This window comes from Oryctolagus cuniculus, chromosome 17, assembly GCF_964237555.1.
Source record: "Oryctolagus cuniculus chromosome 17, mOryCun1.1, whole genome shotgun sequence".
NCBI classification, from domain to species: Eukaryota; Metazoa; Chordata; class Mammalia; order Lagomorpha; family Leporidae; genus Oryctolagus; species Oryctolagus cuniculus.
In genome coordinates, this window is record NC_091448.1 from 17,255,706 (window position 1) to 17,277,168 (window position 21,463).

Below are 21,463 nucleotides of genomic sequence, written 5' to 3' on the forward strand. Positions count from 1 at the left end.
CGGCCTCCACGCCGGGCACGCCGGCACATCCCTAGCACTCTCCGGAGTAAGCAGCGTCTTCCCAGCTCCGCTGCCACCGGAAGCTTCCACACTGTCCGCGAGATGGCCAAGGTCATCTGCCCGGCAGGTGACAGGGAACAGACCCAGCCCAAGGGCCATCTCTTTCTGACCTCTCCATGTCCTAAACCCGGGAGGCTCTCAGACTTCCAAAGGTCTGGAAATGCCTGTGACAAATGGTTACAGAAAACCCGCTTTTCTGGAACACAGAAGAGACCCGGATGATGGTCTGGAGGCCGCACAGGACCAGGCCTGGGCAGTGACCACGCGGAGGAGGTGCTGCTCGGGGACAGACCTGTGGGCACTCACACTCGCCTCACCGCGGCCACTCCTTCTCAGCTCCCTGCCCGGGCAGGGCCAGCTTCCCGCAGGACACTGAACACCTTGGAACGAGCAGACTCCTCCCTACCCCCCAGTGCTCCCTCTGCCCTGCTCCCAGCCCCCGGCTGCGCCGGCACCTGTGGCGCACTGACCTTGACTGTGGCACACTGACCTTGAGTCACATGTCCCGCAGCTTGGTCTTCCAGGTTGGGGGTGTCTCCCACGCCGGCTTCTTCAGCTGGTGCCCGCGTCGGCAAGTGAGGAGACGAAAGCAGAGAGAGTTACTGACTGCACTCAGCAGGCCCCGGGCCTCCGGCACACTTCTAAAGCGCGCGGGGAGGGCGCGCCCTACGAGCCTGGGTTCCTCTGCAGACGTTACCACAGGGGACGGCGGGGACAAGGGTTCACCGGACACGAGCCATGACACCCGCGCACCTGACGGGTGACTGCGCCTTCCCTGCAGTCCGGGCCTCACTGCACCAGGACGCACAGGATGCACGCAGTTAGAGGAACGCTTTGCTGCCCGGCCCGCAGAGTGCCGGGAAGGTGGCGGGTCCAGGGAGAGAGAGGCCGTGGCTGCAGCAGGTGGTGGTGGTGGGGGGGCAGCCAGCTGGGCCCCCACACCTGCCACGACCCCACCTCTGCTAAAACACAGGCGCCAGGCCACCACCTCGGCGGAGAGCACGCATGACGCACAAGCAAGGGTCTTTGAGTCACGAGACAGCTACACAGTGACCGCACGGACGCCCAGCCTGGCGGCTGTCCCGGGGCTGCCATGGTGCGGGTGGGCTCATGGGCAAGACCTGCCTGGGGGTCCCTGCAGCCAACACCGTGCTGCCTACAAGGTGACAGCGACAGCCTGGGCATCTGAGAATAGCACCAAGAAGAAGCTGGGCCAAGTGCCCAAGAGCACAGTGCCTGGCGGGTGTGGACCAAGTTTCCAACAAGGTTACAGGAACAGGAGAGAGGTGCGGGGTGACAGCAAGGCCAGCTAAATGGTGGCATTCCTGTGTCCCTGCCAAGAGGTGGGGAGAGCTAACCCACCTTCATGGAAGAGCCACAGCCTGGCCTGCAATTGAAAGCTGCTGCCCCGGTGAGGGGCGCTCGGAGACAGGAAGGGAGGCGGAAGGTCGGCTCCGGCTGGGCAGCGCACGGCTGAGGGCCACTCCCCGCTGTCCAGCGAGGCAGGCCTGCCGCACGGGCAGCCGCACTGACCCAACGGGGGCACCACCGACGGGACGGGATCTGCCGCCACTGTGGCTGAGAGCTGACCCCAGTACGCAGGCTCCCACCCCACCCCACTGAGGACGCGGGGTCGGGAGCAGCTCTGGGGGAGATTCACTGGAGAGAGGGGTGTGGAGTAGGGGGTGGCTGGGGTGCTGGTCCAAGCAGGTGGCACCTGCAGACACCAGGCTGTGTCCCCTGTGGGATGGGTGAATGTGGCTTGTGTGTGTCCCCTGCGGACCTGATGTGAGAGCCGGTGAGAGGGGGCGTGTGGGCCCCTCCAGTGGTATCCACAGCCGGCTCTGCGGCGAGGACAGTGCAGAGCGAGGGCTCTGTGGATGGAGGCCAGGATGGGTGGGGCAAGAATCTAGAAGAATCAGACAAAGTCCACACAAGAGAGTGGCCTTGAAACAGCTGCAGGGCGTGTGTGGAAGTTGTGTTCCGCCGGCCCAGCTCTGGGACTACAGAGGCTTTGGGATGACCTGGGGCAACGGTGGGCTCCAGACTCCGCCAGGACCTGCATCCCAGGCAGGGACCAACGTCCCACCAACAGCCGTGCAGGACGGCGGGAGACAGAACCGGGCTCCTCCACAGCCGTCAGATGCCCTTGGAGAGCGCCCTCCCCCGCACCCCGCCCGGGAACACCTCCTGGTGCGTGAACTGGAAGAGCAGAGGTGGCTCCGCGGGGGTGACAGCAGGGGCCGTGGGCCTCCCCAGTGGCTGCGGGGAGCACCGTTGGGGACGCGTCCCTGACACCGCAGGAACCCTTCTGGGGGTTGCAGCCGGGGGCCCCAGGCGGGTGGCGCTGGGGACCGCCCTCACCTGTGGTTCCTTCGGGGATGTCCGCGTCGGGCTGGGCGGCGGCCTGCTCGCCAGGGGCTCGCTCATCCACTAGGGGCGCTGTCACGTCTGGAAACCACCGAGAGCGGCTTAGGGCGGCGCCGGGGGCTCGTGCAGGGGCAGCAGGGGCAGCGCGCGCGGGCAGCAGGCCCCGTCCGCATGCGGGGAAAGCACCAGCCCACGGCCGCGCGCGGGCGGGCAGAGCCGGCGGAGGGGCCCCGAGGTCCCGGGGGTCGCCCGCAGCTGTCCCTGCTTTCAAGCCGTGCAGGAAGGCAGGACTGGGACCAGGCGGTGCAAGGCGCGGGTGGGGCCTGTGGTTTTACTGGGAGGCCGTGAGCGGGCCTTTTGGCCTCTCTGGGCCTCAGTTTCCACATCTGCAAAGTGACAGCGCCCCTTGCGGGCGACCTCCACGAACCGTTCAGCTCTAAGGCCCTGACCCAGAGCTCCCGGGGGAGGCGGGATGGAGAGAGCCCAACCAGGCCTTGCCGTGGCCTCTCGTCCAAACACTCGGCAGTGGGCACTCATCCCTGGCCCACACTAGGACTCGCCAGCTGCGGAGGTGGGAGAGGTCACCGCCGGTCAGCGCCCGCCCGCTCCCGGGGCTGCCCTGGGGTCCAGAGAGCAGCAAGAGGCGGCTGGGCGACCCTCCGGGCAGGATGCCCGCACGGCAGGTGACCCGGCAAAACCGTCCTAATGGACAAGCAGGGAACAGTGGGCTCACAGCCCCTAAGGAGAGCAGGGGCATTTGGCCTGCACTCGGGGAGGGGGTGCCACACCTGCCACACCTTCCAGGGACACACCAAGCCACCTGCAGGCATGTGACAGCCACTGTCTGGATTAACCCACAGGTGGCGGGCGCTTGTGGGGAGGCTGGGGCCTGGAGGGGCGCTGAGCCGGGACCCTGCGCCCCACAGGGAGCGTGGAGAGGGGGACGGACAGACACCGTGGACGGAGTACTCAGAGCCCATTCCCACGGCCCTCCCTTCTCCCTGGAATTCCTCTACCAAAGAGGTTGAAAAGCAAAACGCTTGCCGTGCCTGCCTCCCTCGCAGCCAGGGGCGGCCATGACGTCCAGCGCTCACCAGTGACACGGGACACAAAGCAAGAGCAGCCTTGCTTTCCTGGTGGAATGGGAACACGTTTGTGATCACTTTGCTTTCTACGTTTTCTGCTTAGAAGGCAAATGGGATGCCTGGAAGTGCAGCAGCTATCTTGCAACCATGAGGCAATAATCCAACACTTAAGGAAGACAGAAGACAGAGACAAAGAGCACCATACACCGGAGAGCTGCTGCCCGTGTCCAGACTCCTGACTGGGGCAGACGCCCTCTGCACACACGCACTCCGCTTGCTTGGGTTCCTGTCCCTGCAGTCAAAAGGGGTCTGGCTGACGCGGATGAGAAGAGGGTGATCAGAACCAGGGCTGAGGGACCTTAACAGGGACCCGCGCCCCAAACATCTGGGTGGACAGGTGAGAAGAAGAGCTGGAGCAAAGACCACGGCCGGGGCCCCAGAGCCACGGAACGAAGGCCACCAGATCCAGACGAGGCCCAGAGGGTGACCAGCCCCTTCCCTGGGCCCTGGTGGCCCCTGAAGGAAGAATGAAGGGGGCTTGCGAGGGGCTTGTGGGAGGATGACCGCCATGGGACCCCATGGGGCCAGGCACAGACCCAAGCGCGGCTGCCCCCCACCCCCAGCACGGCCGGATGAAGCTGCCCACCCCCGGCCTGTGCAGGCTCCCGCAGCGCCGTCCTGCTAAGCACCCCGAGTGGCCGGGAGAGGAAGCGGCAGAGGCAGCCAGGAGGGGCGCAAAGCAGGGCCAAGCGCAGGTTGCAGGCGCCGGGTGGGGGCTGTCTGGATGGAGAAGCAGCGCGAGGAGGGGCCCCACCTTCGGCCGTCGGAGTGCTCTTAGCATCAGAGGTCTCAGAGCCTGGTTCCTCAGATCCGTCATCGGCCGGGGTCTGCAGGGGAGACTCTGGAACATACACAAGGAGCCCCTCAGAATGGCTGCCTCGCTCCAACCCCTCGGACCTCAGGAGAAGCTGGACCCCAGGGAGCAGGAACGAGTCACGTGACGGAACCATGAAGCCACGAAGGGGCCAGCCCCCGTCCGCCCCACCCAGCCGCTGCCCGGGCCCCGGGCCCAGGATGCTGCCACGGCTGCCTGCTCCCGGAGAGACGGACGCAGGGTTTTCATCAGTGGGCGGTGCCAGTGGGGCAGGGGCTCTGACACCGAGAAGCCGGGGGGCTGAGCTGCCCGTGACCCCACTGCTTTCCCCTGGCTACGGACAAGACAGGTGGAGTCCTGGAAGCACACGGGACCCAACGCCCTCCCCGCAGGAGGAATCCGCTCTGGGCGCACAGAGCCCGACGAAAAGAGCTCCAGGCTGATGCACGGGACAGGCCGAGTTACAGAGGAAGTGTCCGTCTGAGGCTGAATCCCCCCCACCCGGCGCTATCCTCAGAAGGCAGCATCTGCCTTCTCAACAGAATCAGGGCACTGCAGCCCCACCCCGGAGGCCGGGCAGGTCCCCTCCACCGCGACGCCGGGAGCCAGTCCGCTGAGGTCCCTTTGTGGGCCTGCGGGGCTGAGCAAGCCGTGGCCTTACAACGCAGGGGCTGAGACTTCCGGAGGGCCCGGTGTGCAGGGAGCTGTGAGACCGGGACCCACAGGGACGAGCAGGAATGCAGTTACAGCCGAGCGCACGCTGGGCTGCAGTCCCACATCTTCCTGCCAGGTGAAACGGGCGCAATGACACCAACTGCACCTGCCTCCCCCGGCGCTGTGGGCGGGCCCTAAGCGTGGACGTCAGTGAAAGCAGTTGGCCAGTAGGAAGGCTCTGCCCTTGGGGACATGGTCCCCACCTCTGTGGAGGAGCCAGGTGTTTATGGGGGTGACCCTGGGCTTCCACATTTGTCTTGGTCCCACGGTCATCAGGGAAAGTCACGGTGGATCAGTGGATGAGTGTGCATGTGGATGGCTCTGTGGCTACGTGACTGGATGGGTGTCTGAATGGAAGGAATGCGGGATGGACAGAAGGAATGGTAGATGGACAGATGGGTAGATAAGTGGGCGGGGCAGATGGGCAAGATGGGTGGGCAGATAGAGGACAGAAGAGCGGATGGACAGATGGGCGGATGGGTGGGTGGGCAGATGGATGGACGGACGGATGGGCGGGTAGATGGGCAGATGGATGGATGGATGGATGGATGGGCGGGTGGATGGGCAGATGGGTGGGTGGGCAGGTGGATGGGCAGATGGGTGGGTGGATAGAGGACGGGTGGGTGGATGGACAGATGGGCGGATGGGTGGGCGGATAGACGGATGGATGGATGGACAGATGGATAGATGGGCAGATGGATGGATGGACGGATGTGCAGATGGGTGGGTGGACAGACAGATGAATGGATGGATGGACAGATGGGCAGACGGATGGATGGACGGATGCATGGATGGGTGGATGGATAGGTGGCCAGATGAACGGATGGATAGGCGGGAGGATGGGTGGACAGATGGACGGATGGGCAGATGGAAGGATGATCCAGATTATGATGGGCTAGAGGGAAGGATGACTGGATCTGTGCCCGGATAGAGAGGGATGGACAGATTACTGAACGTTTGGGTGGATGGACGGATGAAGTGGTAACGTGAGACTCTCGCACCGCGTTTCTGAGCCCTGTCAGGACTGCTCAGCGGCTGCTTTCCCTCAGCTTCCCTGTGTCTTGTCCTGGCCCGCGGAGGTCTCCAGTCTCCCTCAACCTCACGGACGTCAGCTTGGAGAACGCACTCAGCTCTGTGCGACAGAAACTCCTCCCCTTCACACACAGGGTGGTGAGCGGGTCTCCTCTGCGGCCTGTTCATGGCTTAGACTGGTATGTGGAAGGCAGGGGGGCCTATCCCGCCTCTGCAGCCGGGCAGAGGGGCTCCACCCTGGCTCCACCACCTACCAGCTGTGCGCTCTGGCAGTTACCTGACCACCCTCTGCCTCGGTTTTCTCCCGTAAAATGGGCATGGCAACCGTGCCACCCACTCGAGGGCCTCCATGAGCATGAAAGTGCTTGAAGCTTGTTTAAAGCAGTAGCTATGTGCCTGCACGCGAGAAGCCGCAGGGAGCGGGGATGACGGCCACCAGCCTGGATGAGGGGCCCAGCGCCCGCCGCTCCCCGGCAGCAACTTGGGTCCTTTTTCTCCAGTACTGGTCATGATGATGTGGCAGGGAGCTGGCCACTGTGCAAGACAGACAACTGGGCTGTGGCCAGACGAGGAAATCAAGCGTTACTGGGCAGTCACCGTGCACAGGTGGTCAGTACCCCATCCAGTACCTGGGGACGCTGCAAACTCCTGCCGTGGCCCAGCACAGGTGGCTGGGGGCCTGCCTGCCTTCCCTCTCCCCAACTTCCCCAATTTGAGACAGAGCTGTGCCAGCTAAGGCCACTGCCTCCAGCCTCCTGAGCAGGCAGGGGTGACTGACGAGATGGCAGGGGGAGTTGCTGCATGGAACATTCTGGAAGCTCAGCTGGGCGGGCTCCTCACTGCCCATCTCCCCCTCCTCTCCAAGCCACTTTTCCGAAGCACGAGACACCTGGCAGACGGAAGCCACATGCTGAGCACTGAAGCTCACGAGAAGTGAGAACCGCTCTCAGCCAAACCTGGCTTGCTGAGCCCTGCCCTAAGGAATGGCTCTTGGCCCTTGGTGGGTGACATGCGGCTGCTGTTGTCCCCGGTTTGCATGAGGTGGTCTGGCTGGGGCAAGGGGGGCGGTCAGGTCGCAGGGGTTCCATGGGAGGCTGTGGTGTGGACTGGCCAGGGTCATGATGGACTGCTTGGTGGTGGGGCCACCAACAGCAGAAAGCCTGGGAACGGTGCCGGACCTGGGCACGGATGGTGCCCCCAGGGTGCTCAGGTGCAGCTGAGGCATTCAGTGGAGGTGTCCCTTGGGCGGCGGAGAGGCCTGGGGTGGGGTGGCCCGAGTCATTGTTGGAGGACGGGGAGACAAGTTCTGTACAGGAAGCAGAAGGAGGGGAGGCAAGTGGAGTTCAAGTGCACCTTGAAAGCAGACACTCCACATCCATGGTCAGACATGGGCCCTGGACACCTGGCTCTGGCCACACCCACTCAGTCCAGGTGTGCTCCAGGGGGCCTGGGAGGCAGCTCCAGGCAGCCCTTCTGCCTCCACTGCCCAGGGCACAAGGCTACAGATAAAAATCACGGGAAAATGGAATTAAAAGATGAGTTTCTTTTGGTGCCATGTAGTTTTTTCATAATATGCACTGGCCATGAACTGTTTGAAGACCTGGCTGTGTGGGTATGTGGAGATGCCCAGGAATTCCGTGGAGGGAGAAGGGAGGGGAGGAGAGGTCTCTCTTGGGTGGTTACCTGGAAGGTGTCACAAGTTCACCCTCGAGCATGTTTTAATTCATGAGGGTGCATTATTCCACCAGCTAACCGACTTCCCCCCTGTGGCCGCCCCTTGGATTTATGAGGGTGCATTATTCCACCAGCTAACCGACTCCCCCCTGTGGCCGCCCCTTGGATTCATGAGGGTGCATTATTCCACCAGCTAACCGACTCCCCCCCTGTGGCCGCCCCTTGGATTCATGAGGGTGCATTATTCCACCAGCTAACCGACTCCCCCCCGTGGCCGCCCCTTGGGCTACCCCCTACCCTAGTCCAGTTGCAGCATCTCTCCTCTCTGTCCTGGTGTCGCACATGTGGTTTCTTGTCAATATTCAAAGCAGTCTTTTGTCACTTATCTCAGATGTTGTTAGTAAAGCGACACCTTCTGTGGAGTCAAACTGTCACTCCCCTCATAAAAATAGCTCGTTTTCCACCCTCAGTAGCGAGAATTAATTTGATGAGAACTCTGAAAACCTTGGTATGGCTTGCTTTCTTGGGAAACATATTCTTTGAATAAGCGAATTATCTTCAAAAGTATCCCTTTCATGGCAGCTTCTGAACAATTAGTAATTGAAAGTTTGCATTAGATACGTCTGAGTGGAGGACTTCTCACTGTGTTTTTTGCTTTTCCTATTGTTTGGAAGGCGGACTCACACTCACACACACACAATCTTCAGCCCCTGGTTCACTCCCCAAATGCCCACCACAGCTGGTCAGGAGCCAGGAACCCAGGTGGGTGGCAGGGAGCCAAGCCCTTGACCGTCCTCTGCTGTCCCCATGTCTTGAGCCCAGGCTCTTGGACAGGGAATGCAGGCATCCCAAGCGAGCCGACTCCTGAGTCAAATGCCCATCCCTGATTTTGCTTTAAAAAAGTTATTTAAAGACTTGATTTATTTAAGGGAGAGAGAGAGAGAGAGAGAGAGGGACCCCAAGTGCTGATTTACTCCTTAAATCCTGTAGTGGCCAGGGCTGAGGCCAGGAGCTGGGAATCCAATCCAGGTCTCCCACGCGGGCGGCAGGAACCCAGTCACTTGAGCCATCACCACTTCTGTCCAGGGTGTGCATTCGCAGGAAGTAGGAGTCAGGAGTCCAAGCTGGGGCTCACCCCCGGGCACCACGCTGCATGGTGTGGGCGTCTTTTTTTTTTTTTTTTTTTTTTTGACAGGCAGAGTGGACAGTGAGAGAGAGAGACAGAGAGAAAGGTCTTCCTTTGCCGTTGGTTCACTCTCCAATGGCCGCCGCGGCCGGCGCGCTGCGGCCGGCGCACCGCGCTGATCCGGAGGCAGGAGCCAGGAGCCAGGTGCTTTTCCTGGTCTCCCATGGGGTGCAGGGCCCAAGCACTTGGGCCATCCTCCACTGCACTCCCTGGCCACAGCAGAGAGCTGGCCTGGAAGAGGGGCAACCGGGACAGAATCTGGCGCCCCGACCGGGACTAGAACCCGGTGTGCCGGCGCCGCTAGGCGGAGGATTAGCCTAGTGAGCCGCGGCGCCGGCCCGGTGTGGGCGTCTTAACCTCCAGGCTGGACGCCCCTCCCTGAATGTTCTATGTTAAGGGGGCGCGGGCTCCGGCAACCACACCGCAGGCAGCCTAGAAACCCAAATAACGGCTCGAACCCGTTCTTTCTTCACAAAGCAAATTTGGTTTCCCCTTCAAGCAATCCCCGTGTGTGTGTGTGTGTGTATGTGTGTGTGTGTTGGTGGTGGGGAGAATATTTTAAGGAGCTTGTTACCATAGAGCAGTTTTAGAATTGCAGAGACATTGTGAAGCCGGCATGTGAGCGTACACCCCACGCCCCGTCTACTGGGAGCCCCTGGTAGATTCCGGGGCTTTCGTCGCAGCACCCGGTACGTTGTGTTGTAACCCGGATTCCACCTGGGAGAGCTGAGTGGAGGGAGGCGCTGAGACCCTGCTCTGCCCCAGCAGCGCCACAGGCCAGCCATGTCCTCTGCTCGCACAGGGACGCTGGTGGTGACAGCTCCTTGCGGACACCACGGAGTGCTTCGGAGCTGCTCTGGTAAGGGGTGCCGAGCAGGGTCAGGACCCCGAGGCGGGGGGAGCAGCCTGGTCCATCTCGCCCGTGGGCAGACCTGGGAGGAGGTCAAATCCCGCCCCAGTCCCATCCTCATCCCTGCAGCAATGACCCTCTGAGGAAGGCGGGGGGGGGGGAGGAACCCCTCACTTAACACCTTGGGTACCAGGGAGAGGGGAGGGGCTGCGGAGGTGGGGGTGAGGGAGGGGAGGTGGGCACAGGGGCGCCACAGGTTTCTTAACCCAGGCAGCTCCTCCATGCGGAGCTGAAACTTAGCCAGCAAGGCTTAGACCACTCAGGGGACTGACCCAGGTGGAGGGGCTTGGCTGGAGCCTGCATCTCCCCCGCCATGCCTTGCCCCCACGGGACCCCTTCCCAATCCCCGCTCTCCAAGCTCCTCTTATTCCAACACTTTGCGCTTCCAGAGATGGACACAGGGCTCCTCCCACCGGCCCCAGGTCCTGAGACCTCTTCTTGCGAGGATGGGGGATGGCGGCTGCTGCCTCTGCCTCCCACTCAGGGACCCCACCCCTGCAGGGACCCTCCGGGTGGACGCCCCAGCGGAGGTCACCCCCACCCGGGGGATCCCTGACTTCCGGGTGCTTCCCTATTCCTAGCGGAAGGGAGACGAGTGGGAGGCGCCACTCTGTCTCCTTAGAGGTGGGCCTGCAGATGTCCTCACACAGCCCAGGCCCCTGGCGGCACCAGGGGCGCAGAGCTCCTCGCGGCGCCCCCAGCACCCCTGGGCCAGCGAGGTGCCGCCATCTGCGAGATCGGAACTGGAAGTGGATGCCATTTGCTAACGCAGCGGTGCCAGGAATCCCGAAACAAACCAGCTCTTTCCACACAGGGGCCAGACAGGCCTGACGGAGGACGAGGTAAGAAACCCTGGAGTCGTGCGCTGGACACGGTGCAACCAGGGGACCAGGACCCCGCCACTTCCGGTCATGAGGCTGCCGCGGTGGACTGTCAGATCACCGCCCATTCTGAGCTACCTCGGCCTTCGCAGGGGCATGGAACTTCGCTTTCTTGGTGACTGCACACCAGGGTGCGGAAAACCTTTACACAGCTGGCTGGATGCCAGCCCTGGCCGGAGCGGTGGCTCAGGCTGTGACCCCCGCGGCACCTGGCGTGTCGTGCGCCGCCGTGCACTAACCTTTCAGGCCGGTGTCCGTGTCACCCTCCTGGTCCTGGAGCACAGCGTAGCCTCCAGCGTGGTCTTCCGTCGCCTCGAACTCCTGGCGGGGCTCAGCCATCCTGGGTCAGGGCTCACCTGAGGAGAGACGGGAGGGTGAGGGTGAGGGTGAGGGCGGGCAGAAGGAGAGGCGACGCCCGCCCTGACCATTGCGCGGGCTGGCTTGCTGTTTGATTTTTTTTTTTTTTTTCATGGAGAGGGGAGGACCCACCAGGGGAGGGAGGGCATCTGCAGGCCATTTCTGGTGACCCGTGTGTGGCACGGAGGAGCGACTGATCATTCACCCAGGAGACAACCAGCAGCGAAACCAAACCCCAGACTGCAGGGGCCCTGACTCCCCCAGCCCCAAGCCCGCAGGGGGACCAGCAGGAGCCTCAGCTGTGTCTTCCCCGTGTGGCCCTCCTGCTGGGCTGACCTGAGTCCACGGGGACCCGCCCTCCAGGGCACACCCCCGCCCCGAAGCCCAGGCAGAGACGCTGGAGACGTGGCACACCTGTCTCTGAGCTGTCTGCACTCAGTGTGTATTGATGTCTCTTCACAACACCGTAGAGTTTGAATCTCTGGGCTGTGTGTGTGCTGTTTTGCTATGGCTCACGCTGCTTTGCCTTGTTCCATAATTCCACACTTTTATCTCTTCACAGTATTTAGTTTCGCCCCCTGAGAGCATAGCCCATTTTCTAATTTATTCCGGTCTTTAAGTCTCCCGCCCTGCACCCTCCCTGCCGTCCTCGTGGCCCCGTGGCCCTCGCGCTGCCCCTGGGGAAGGGACCTGCCCCGGCCCACGGCTCTGGGCCCCACAGCAGAAAGGACAATGCTGGAGCTCCCCGACCTTGTGCAAAGAAGCGGGCGGAGCTCAGTCCTCACGCGGGGCCGAGCACTGCCCAGTGGTCAGCTTGCCCCCGTCCAACGGCGGCCCACACTTTTAAGTGCTGGGTTTGGGGGCGAGCAGCTCACCCAGTGGGGCCTGGGAGGAGGCGTGGAAGCCAGGGACCGCATGCGTGACGCCTCCCCGCATCCTGCTCTCCTGGAAGGTCCCTCATGCTGCCTGCCCCAGGCCACTGTCCACACACCCCGTCAGCCAGCCCATTCCTCTGCACACGGAGGAGAGGGTCAAAGGCGCCCAGCGGCCGGCCATGCTCCACACAGGCCTGGCCATCGGCACTCAGTGCCTGGAATGTGTCTGAAGTGCTCCTAGCAGGAAATGGGCGTGGAGAGGAATCAGAGGCGGGTGGGTGTGGACGGGGCCATGAGCTGCTTTCTCAGAGGTGGTTCCCACCAGCCCGGCTGCACCTGCAATTGCCTTCCCCGTGTATCCACATGGCCACCACGCCTGTGACCAACGGGGAACACCAGGGAGAGGCTGCCAGCTGGGGCTTTACCCACAGGCAGGAGCAGCCTCCCAGAGGTGTGCAAGGCAGGGCCCACTGGAGAGGAGGTGCCTACAGCATCCTGGGCAGCTGGTTCAAAGGCCGGGGTGAGAGGTGACGGACAGGACGGGCCGGGCCCAAGAAGGAGATCTGAGAAAATGCCAGAATGGGTTTCGGAATTGGGTTGGGGTCAGGGAAAGAGATCAGGATCCAGAACTCAAGTAGCAAGGAGGGCAGCGGGGCCGCCTCTTCCTGCATGCTTTTAAATATTGTTCTGCTGTCAATTTTAATTTGTATATTTCCTTAATATTTATTTATTTGAAAAGCCAGAGTTATAGAGAGAGAGGGAGAGACAGTAAGAGAGAGAGAGACTGATGTTTCATCTGCTGGTTCACTCCCCAGGGGGCTACAACAGCCAGGGCTGAGGCAGGCCAAAGCCAGGAACCATCCAGGTCTCCCATGTGGGCGGCAGAGGCCCAAGTACCTGGGCCATCTTCTGTTGCTTTCCCAGGTGCATTAGCAGGAAGCTGGGTTGGAAGTGGAGCAGCCAGGACACGAACCGGCACCCATATGGGATGCCAGTATCGTAGGTGGCGGCTCTACCTGCTGCACCACAGCGCTGGCCCCAGTACTGCATTTTTTTTTTTAATTTTTTTTAATTTTTTTTTTTTTTTGACAGGCAGAGTGGACAGTGAGAGAGAGAGACAGAGAGAAAGGTCTTCCTTTGCCGTTGGTTCACCCTCCAATGGCCGCCGCGGCCGGCGCGCTGCGGCCGGCGCACCGCACCGATCCGATGGCAGGAGCCAGGAGCCAGGTGCTTTTCCTGGTCTCCCATGCGGTGCAGGGCCCAAGCACCTGGGCCATCCTCCACTGCACTCCCGGGCCACAGCAGAGGGCTGGCCTAGAAGAGGGGCAACCGGGACAGAATCCGGCGCCCCGACCGGGACTAGAACCCGGTGTGCCGGCGCCGCTAGGCGGAGGATTAGCCTAGTGAGCCGCGGCGCCGGCCCCAGTACTGCATTTTGATAACAGGATTTGCTTCACGTTAGAAGCTCTAGAAAATTTACTCTACTACCCCACTAGGCTTCCATTGGAATTTTACATGTTTTATTGTTTATGGATCTTTGCTTTTAGTAGATCTGTCGAGGAAGAGGGACTCCACTCCAGCTTCGGGTCAGGGGTTGGAGCTGTCTTTTGTGAAGGTCCGAGCAGTGCACAGCTCGGGTACTGCCCTGCGGCCCCATGGCGGCCTCTGTGGTCCTGCTGCCGCCACCAGAGACCGCAGCCTCTGGGGACGGGCGAGGGAGCCTGGCTGCATTCTGACCCAACTTGATTTAGAGCACTAGGATTTCCTATCATTTTCTTTTCTTTTTTATTTATTTGACAGGTAGAGCTATAGACAGTGAGAGAGAGAGACAGAGAGAAAGATCTTCCTTCCACTGGTTCACCCCCCCGTATGGCTGCTACAGTCAGCGCTGCACCGATCCGAAGCCAGGAGCCAGGTGCTTCCTCCTGGTCTCCCATGCGGGTGCAAGGGCCCAAGCACCTGGGCCATCCTCCACTGCCCTCCCGGGCCACAGCAGAGAGCTGGACTGGAAGAGGAGCAACTGGGACTAGAACCCGGGGCCCATATGGGATGCCGCCACTGCAGGCAGAGGATTAACCAAGTGAGCCATGGTGCCGGCCCCTCCTATCATTTTCATGCATCATAAAATATGCACTGCACTGTGGTGCAGTGAGTTACAAGGTGTCGGCAGTGTCGGCTTCCCAAACAGGCACTAGTTTGAGTCCTGGCTGCTCTGCTTCCAATCCAGCTCCCTGCTAATGCACCTGGGAAAGCAGCGGAACATGGCCCAGGTACTTGGACCCCTGCCACCCATGTGGGAGACCCGGAAGAAGCTCCTGGCTCCTAGCTCTGCCTGGCCCAGCTCTGGCCATTATGGCCATCTGGGGAATGAACAAGTGGAGGGAAGACCTCTGTTTCCTCTCTTTCTCTGTGACTCTTTCAAATAAATAAATATTTTTTAAAAGATTTATTTATTTATTTATTTATTTGAAAGGCAGAGTTACAGAGAGGCAGACTCAGAGGTGGAGAGAGAGGGGTCTTCCATCCCTGGTCCACTCCCCAAATGGCCGCAACAGCCAGAGCTCCCCCACCCCGGTCCCGCCAGCATCTGGAGCCCGCAGGCCTTGTCGGGAAACACAAGCCTGTGTCTGGAGCACGCCTGAGGGTCTACCTGATGTGGACACAAGTCCAAAACCCAGAGTATGATGTCCCTTTCAGCCTATGACGGACACAGGCCGAGCAGCAAAATGCAAACTGGGTCAGGGCAGGGACCCTGGGCCTGGTGACAGGAGATGCCCATGATGCACCTCAGGAAGCCCTCACAGCAACCCTCGAAGACAACTATCTTAATCGTCATCGTCGTCATTCTCATCATCCTCATCTCACCACCACCATCGTCATCATCACCACCACCACCCCCATCATCACCACCACCATCATCATCACCACCACCACCATCATCACCACCACCACCATCATCATCACCACCTCCACCATCGTCATCACCACCACCATCATCACCACCACCACCATCATCACCACCACCACCACCACCACCGTCATCACCACCAGCATCATCACCACCACCATCACCACCACCATCATCATCACCATCATCATCACCACCACCATCATCACCATCATCATCATCACCACCTCCACCATCATCACCACCACCATCATCATCACCATCACCACCATCATCGTCATCACCATCACCACCATCCTCGTCATCACCATCACCACCACCCCATCATCATCACCATCATCATCACCACCACCACCCCCATCATCACCACCACCATCATCATCACCACCTCCACCGTCATCACCACCATCCTCATCATCACCATCACCACCATCCTTGTCATCACCATCACCACCATCACTGTCATCACCACCATTGCTGTCATCATTAACACCACGACTTAGAGGAGTTGTGAAGTCACCAGCCCAAAGCCCCAGAGCCCGCGGGAGGCACAGACTGCGGGCCAAAGGCTGGGCCGCTCAGCGGTCCCTCACTTCCTGTTCTTTCATCCTGGACTAACCACGAGGCACCCCCGCCTTTCTCCCTGAGACGTGGGGCACAGGTCTGGCCACGGAAGGGGCAGCTTTGTGACCACAGCACCTCCCTCAGCCTCCGGGTGCCTTCTCCCCAAGTCCCACCCGAAGACCCCGGGCTCACTTCTGACTCTGCTAACATCTGGTTCTCGGAGGGCCCGCTGGGCCCATGTGCTGAGCCAGCCTCCAGCCCAGGCCTGGGCGGGGCAGATGGCTGCGGCATCCAGCCAGGGCCGGCACCCTCAGCCCCACCTCCTTCCTCCCCTGCACCTCCCCACTCCACTGCCAGGTGAGTTCTCTGGAGAACCGGACACAGGGCAGCGGAACCACCGGGCCAGGGCCACAGCTGCACACCTGGCCCTGACCCCTGCAGACGGCCGACTGAAAACCACCTCAACAGGTGTGGCTTGGACCAGAGGCGCCACGGTCACATCTTCCCGGGACCTCAGTGGACACGGATGGGACAAGGAGCAGAGCCGGGTGAGCCTCCCTGCTGTCCCCCTCCCTCCCGCCGCTGCCCCACACAGTGCTCAGAGGCAGGCCCTGGGCGCTAACGCAGCATCCCTGGGCCCCCTTGGGAAAGGACTCGGCCTCCTGGAGAGACTGAGGACAGGGCCCGCGGGGGGGGGGGGGGGGGGGGCGCCCATCACTCTGGAATCTCGAGCCCCGGAGGGGAGGGGCTTGCTCAGTGGCCAGGTTCCTCTTCCTAGAGGACCACACCCTCCTGCCCCATGTGTGCCTTGCACAGGGGCAGAGAGAGACGGAGGCCAGCGGTGGGAAGGAGGGGAAAGGTCTGTAGGGGTGAGGCGGAAACAGAGTGAGAGAGGTAAGCAGAGGCAAAGGTCTTCCCCCTGCTTGCTCACTCCTCAAACGGCCCCACCAGCCAGGGGCCAGGCCAAAGCCCCAGTCAGGACCTCCATCTGGGTCTCCCACCTGGGTATCAGGGCCCAAGCACTTGGGCCATCTGCTGCTGCCTTCCCAGGCGTGTTAGCAGGGAGCTGGATGGGAAGAGGAGCAGCAGGGACTGCCACCAAGGCTCCAACGTGGGAGGTCACAGGCAGTGCTCACCCCGCTGCCCCCCTTCCTGGACGGAGGCAGAAGTCATGCAACCTAACAGGAGCCCCTCACAGTGGGAGGTCAGTGGCACTGGCACCTTCCGGAGTTGCACAAGCACCAGCCCGGCTCCGAGGCATTCTCACCCCCACAAGAAGCCCTGCACTGCCCGCCTCCGTGACCCACTTCCCTCGTGGGTGGGTCTGCCTGTTCCGGACACCTCTGGGGGTCGGAGTCACTGGGCCTTTGGGGACTGGCTTCTTCCTCCCGGTCCCATCCCAGCGCGGCGGTGAGGACAGCGTCCCCGCGGTGACCACAGCCATCACTGCTCCCTGACAGCTGTCCGTCTACAGGACTGCGGACGGGGCTTTGTTGCCAAGAGCGGCACACGTGGGCTGGATGCAGGGGTGCCGGGGGCGGCGCGTGGGCCAGGGCGGAGACCTGCAGGGGCCCAGGCAGCCCTCAGCTTCTTCCTTGTCCTGCGGAGGCTGGGAACAGCGCCCCCCCAGAGGCCAGCGTGTGCAGGCGAGCCTGGGGCATCTTTTGCTCCTAGATCAACTCCCCAGGGAGGAGGTGAGCCCAGGGCACTAGCGGGCCCACAGCTCCTGTGCACCGGCTGAGGGGCTCTGTCTTCTGAGTGTCTGCAGGTGGATAAGGACCCCTGGGTCCCCAGGACTCCCGGGGGCGGCCTCTGCGCCCCTCAGCGAAGCACACCATGCGCTCTCAGGGCAGCCTGTGAGGAGGGCAGGGAGAGGGCCTCCTGCCAAGAGCCCTTCATATCCACCCCGCCCCTGGGGACAAACACAGCTCACGACCCCAAGATAATGCCCCGGGGGGCTCCTGAGGGCCCAGCCTCCCTTCCCTCTCACTTCTGACTCAGGGCACTAATTCAGGTTCTAGGATGTTCTCTGGGGAAGCGAGGGGTCTGAGTGAGGCCACTCCGAGTTTGGGGCTTTCCGGAAGGGACCCCTGTAAGACAGCCACCGTGGGGAGGGGCGTCACTGCTCCCACTTTCCGGATGAGCAAACTGAGGCTGACGCGGCTCAGTATGCTGCTGCGGGTGACTTGGCCACGGCCGAACCCCATCTCTATCGCCCTGGCAAGATCATCAACTTTCGACCAGGGAGCTGAAGGTCAGGCGGCTGGCTGGTCAGGCGCAGGCGCAGTGCAGGCTCCGTGCCCCGCGGAGCCTCCCGCGTCCACAGCCCGCGGGGCGGGAGCCCAGCGGCGGCCCTCGCTAGGGGGCGCCAGACGCCCGAGCGGGCGGCCCGCCACAGCCTCGAGGCCGCGCCGCGGACGCCGGGCCGCGCGTGACTAAGCAGAAGCGCGCCACGGCCGGGGGCCGCTCGCCCCGACCCGTGCGAACGCCCCGAGAACGCTGGAAAAGGCTGGCCTGGGCGGTGCAGCCCGCCCAAGCCGCTGTGCCCGACCCACGGAAACCCTCCGCGGACCCCTCGCGGACCCCGACCACCAGCCGGGCGACCCGGAAGCCGAAGCAGCCAAAGCGAGCCTCGCTCCCACAGTTGACTTTGGCTTCGGCGCCCCCTCTTTCTGTTGCTGGGGGCTGGGGCGGGGAGGCCTCAGCTGGCACTTTGTGGGGGGGGGATACAGGACGCCCCCGACGACAGAAGCGTTCCAAGCCCTTCCAGCCCGACTCGCTGGATTCGCAGGTTAGCTCACAGCGGTGCCTGCTGTCACAGGGAGGAAACTGAGGCACAGAGCGCACGAGGAGGTCTCTCCAGGGCACACAGGGAGCCTGTTACGGCCCCAAGGGCTCAAGCCCAGGTCTGGCCCCAGAAGCGGCCCAGCCAGGGCGTAGGCTGTGGCGGGGGTCTCACCGCACCTTGGAGAACCTTCTCCTCTAAAGATTCAAGATGAGCCCGGGGCAGGCGTTGAGGAAACCCACGCAGCTAAAGGAAAGGAGCCTTGAAGGTTTAAAAACAGCGTGGGGGCGCTGCCTCCCTGCCGCTGGTCCCCACGGGGCGGGGTCTGAGGAACTGCACCTCCTGTTGTGGCCCCCACCCCCACCCCCAACCCCACAGAGCATGGCTGGAGGCGCTCAAGTCGGAGCCGGTGGTCTCTACCTCACAGCCCACCACAGAATGTTCTAGAACCGAGTTGGACTAGCAATAATAGAAGACCCACATTTCAAGCGGAACTGCCAGATGAGGTGGAGAGGAGAGGAGGCACACGCAGGAGGAAAGAGGGGTGCTGGTGGGAAGCAGCTGGAATCATCCAGACGGGACCACCGGCATCGGGGCGGAAGCATGGGCGAAGGCAGCTTGCAGTGTGCACACGGGTGTCGTGGGGGATGGCATGGGGGGGGTGCCCTGGCTCCCGTCCCCTTGCTGGAAACAGTCCACAGGCTGTGCCGGCACAGTTCTGGGGTGAAGTGCGGGGTTTTGGTTTTCAGTGTGCTTAAAAGTTTCTCCTCTGTAGCCACTGGCAAGGCCACACTGCGCTTATAAAATCGGTCACGCTGATAAAATTGGTTCAGAGCTGTCTTTTCCCGCCAGCCCCGTTGTGTCGTACGAGAGCCCTGATGGTGGACGAGGTGGGGTGCCAGGCCCAGGAGTGGAGCCCCCAGGGCCCCTGGTCACCGCTGCAGCTCTCCCGGAAACAGGTGCCCCGAACCCTGAGCCCCAGCTGGGCAAGAAGGAGTTCCCTCTGATGTCCAAACCAAGCCAAATGTGTTCTGCTTGGCCAACTGCTCTTACTCTCTAAGGAGAGACACTGAGCTGGGCTCTCTTCTCTTCTAAAAAATATTTATTTATCTATTTGAGAGGCAGAGTTAGGAGAGGGAACTCTTGCATCTGCTAGTTCACTTCCCAAATGGCCGCAAAACGGCCAGAGCTGCACTGATCAGGAGCCAGGAGCTTCTTCCAGGTCTCCTGCACGGGTGCAGGGGCCCAAGGACTTGGGCCATCTTCCACTGCTTTCCCAGGCCAGCAGAGAGCTGGATCGGAAGTGGAGCAGCCGGGACTCGAACCGGTGCCCGTATGGGATGCTGGCACTGCAGGCTGAGGCTTTACCCGCTACACCACAGCGCTAGCCCCTCTTTAAAAAAAAAGAAAAAGAAAAAAAAGAAATACCTGCATCCACGTGGGAGACCCGGAAGAAGTTCCTGGCTCCTGGCTTCGGATCAGCACAGTTCTGGGCATTGTGGCCAATTGGGGAGTGAACCCCAATGGATGGAAGACCTCTCCCTCCCTCTCTCTCTCTCTCTCTCTCTCTCTCTGCCTCTCCTTCTCTCTCTGTGTCACTCTGCCATTCAAACATATAAAATTGAAAGGCAGAGTGACACAGAGAGAGGGAGAGACAGAAAGATCTTCCATCTACTGGTTTACTCCTGAGTGGCTGCTATGGCTGGGGCTGGGCCAGGTCAAAGCCAGGAGTCGAGAATTGCATCCGGGGCTTCCACGTGGGTGCGGGGCCCACGTGGTTGGTCCTGTTCTGCTTTCCCAAACACGTTAGCAGGGAGCTGAATCAGAAGCAGAGCAGCCAGGAGTGCAACCAGCACTTTGACAAGGGAAGCTGGCATCGTAAGTGGCGGCTTAACCCTCTGACCCACAATGCTGGCCCCAAGTGTAAATATTTCTATAGCCAGGCAGATCACCCAGGGACACCTCTGGGAGCAGTGCCCTGCTCCCGGATTTTCTCATGTAATCCTCGCAGCCACCTGTTGAAGCCGGGGACGTTGCTGTCCATTATCCCCATTTATCAGAGAAAGGGCACGTATGGCTTGGATGCTGGGTCAGAGCCTTTGGTTTGATGCTGGGTGGGTCTTTGGAGACCCCCCCCATGACTCCTGCAGTCCCACTCCAAGTCCTAGCATAGAGGAGGGACTCCAGCTGCACCTCAGTGAACTGCATGGGTGATCTGAGCCCCATTTTGCAGCTGGGGAAACTGAGGCACGGAGCAGCCAGGAGCCCCAAGTGGAATGAGAGGGGGTGGTAGAGCTGGGACAGAGCCCGGTGTGGTGATTTGCTGGAAAGTTGATCTTAGGAAGTGAGAGTTGCTGGCGTGAGAGCTGGGATGGACTGTGGGTCCACGGAGCAAGGTCGTGGACGTGACGGGACGGCCGCTCTGAGGGCAGATGGGCCTCCCCCGGCAGGCCCTGGCCAGGGCAGTGCTCTCAGAGGTGTCCCTGGGTGACCTGCCGAGGAGCATCACAGGTTCCTGGAAGCACCTGCTCCTCCTTAGCCACTTGGGCTCACTGACAGCTCTGGGCTGTCTGTTCCTGGAGGCACCTTGCTAACGTGGCACGGCTGCATCCTCACAGCAGGGGGGAGGCACCTGTCACCCAGGCTCGAAGGTGAGCCTGGAGGCCCCCGGTTCAGCTTCCCCTTGCACCTGGGGCTTTGCCATAGCCGTGTGTACCTGACAGGTGCACCGAGAGAGCGCACTACCCCAGCTCCTTCCTGGAAGGCACCCCGCCCACCCCTGTTAGATGCATGAATGGCTGCACCTCCTGAGCACCCCGCTTCCAAGGTGCAGGCCCGGGCTCCAGACCTCCCCGAGGGCTCGGATCTCTCGGCGATTTAGGCAGAAAGGAGTCAAGAGCCCTGGGGAGAAGGCTGAGCGGGGATCGTCCAGCTGAGTGACACTGCCCCAGTCACTTGCCCTCTGAACCGCAGTCTCCATTTCTAACCCGGGGATGAAGGCACCTGTCTCACTGGGAGCCCTGGGAAGGCGCGTGTGGAAGACGGCACAGGAGCAATGTGTGACGCCTGAGTGACGGAGACGAGGAGGGGCGAGGTGAAGGGGTCAGAGTGGGGGCCAAGAAGGAGCCTTTGCTGGACCTCCTGAGGACAAGGTGGGACTGCGGGAAGAGGCCAGGGCCAGCGCTGGG

General features: G+C 61.7%; 1 protein-coding gene across 23 annotated transcripts in view; it reads right to left on the reverse strand.

Moving 5' to 3' along the window:
• Positions 1–21,463, reverse strand: part of MAPT (microtubule associated protein tau) — an 82,284-nt gene that overhangs the window by 25,114 nt on the left and 35,707 nt on the right. For 11 of the 23 annotated variants that reach the window (XM_051825022.2, XM_051825021.2, XM_070060560.1 and 8 more), the window contains exons 2-5: positions 11,026–11,142; positions 4,330–4,416; positions 2,425–2,511; positions 551–616 (exon numbers count right to left, since the gene is read on the reverse strand). In XM_051825022.2, coding sequence (XP_051680982.1) covers positions 551–616; positions 2,425–2,511; positions 4,330–4,416; positions 11,026–11,125 — 340 coding nt within the window. In that variant the 5' untranslated portion in view covers positions 11,126–11,142. Of the gene's footprint in view, positions 1–550; positions 617–2,424; positions 2,512–4,329; positions 4,417–11,025; positions 11,143–18,454; positions 18,581–21,463 lie in introns of those variants that run through there. The other 12 variants (XM_051825031.2, XM_051825028.2, XM_051825037.2 and 9 more) reach the window with 3 other exon arrangements.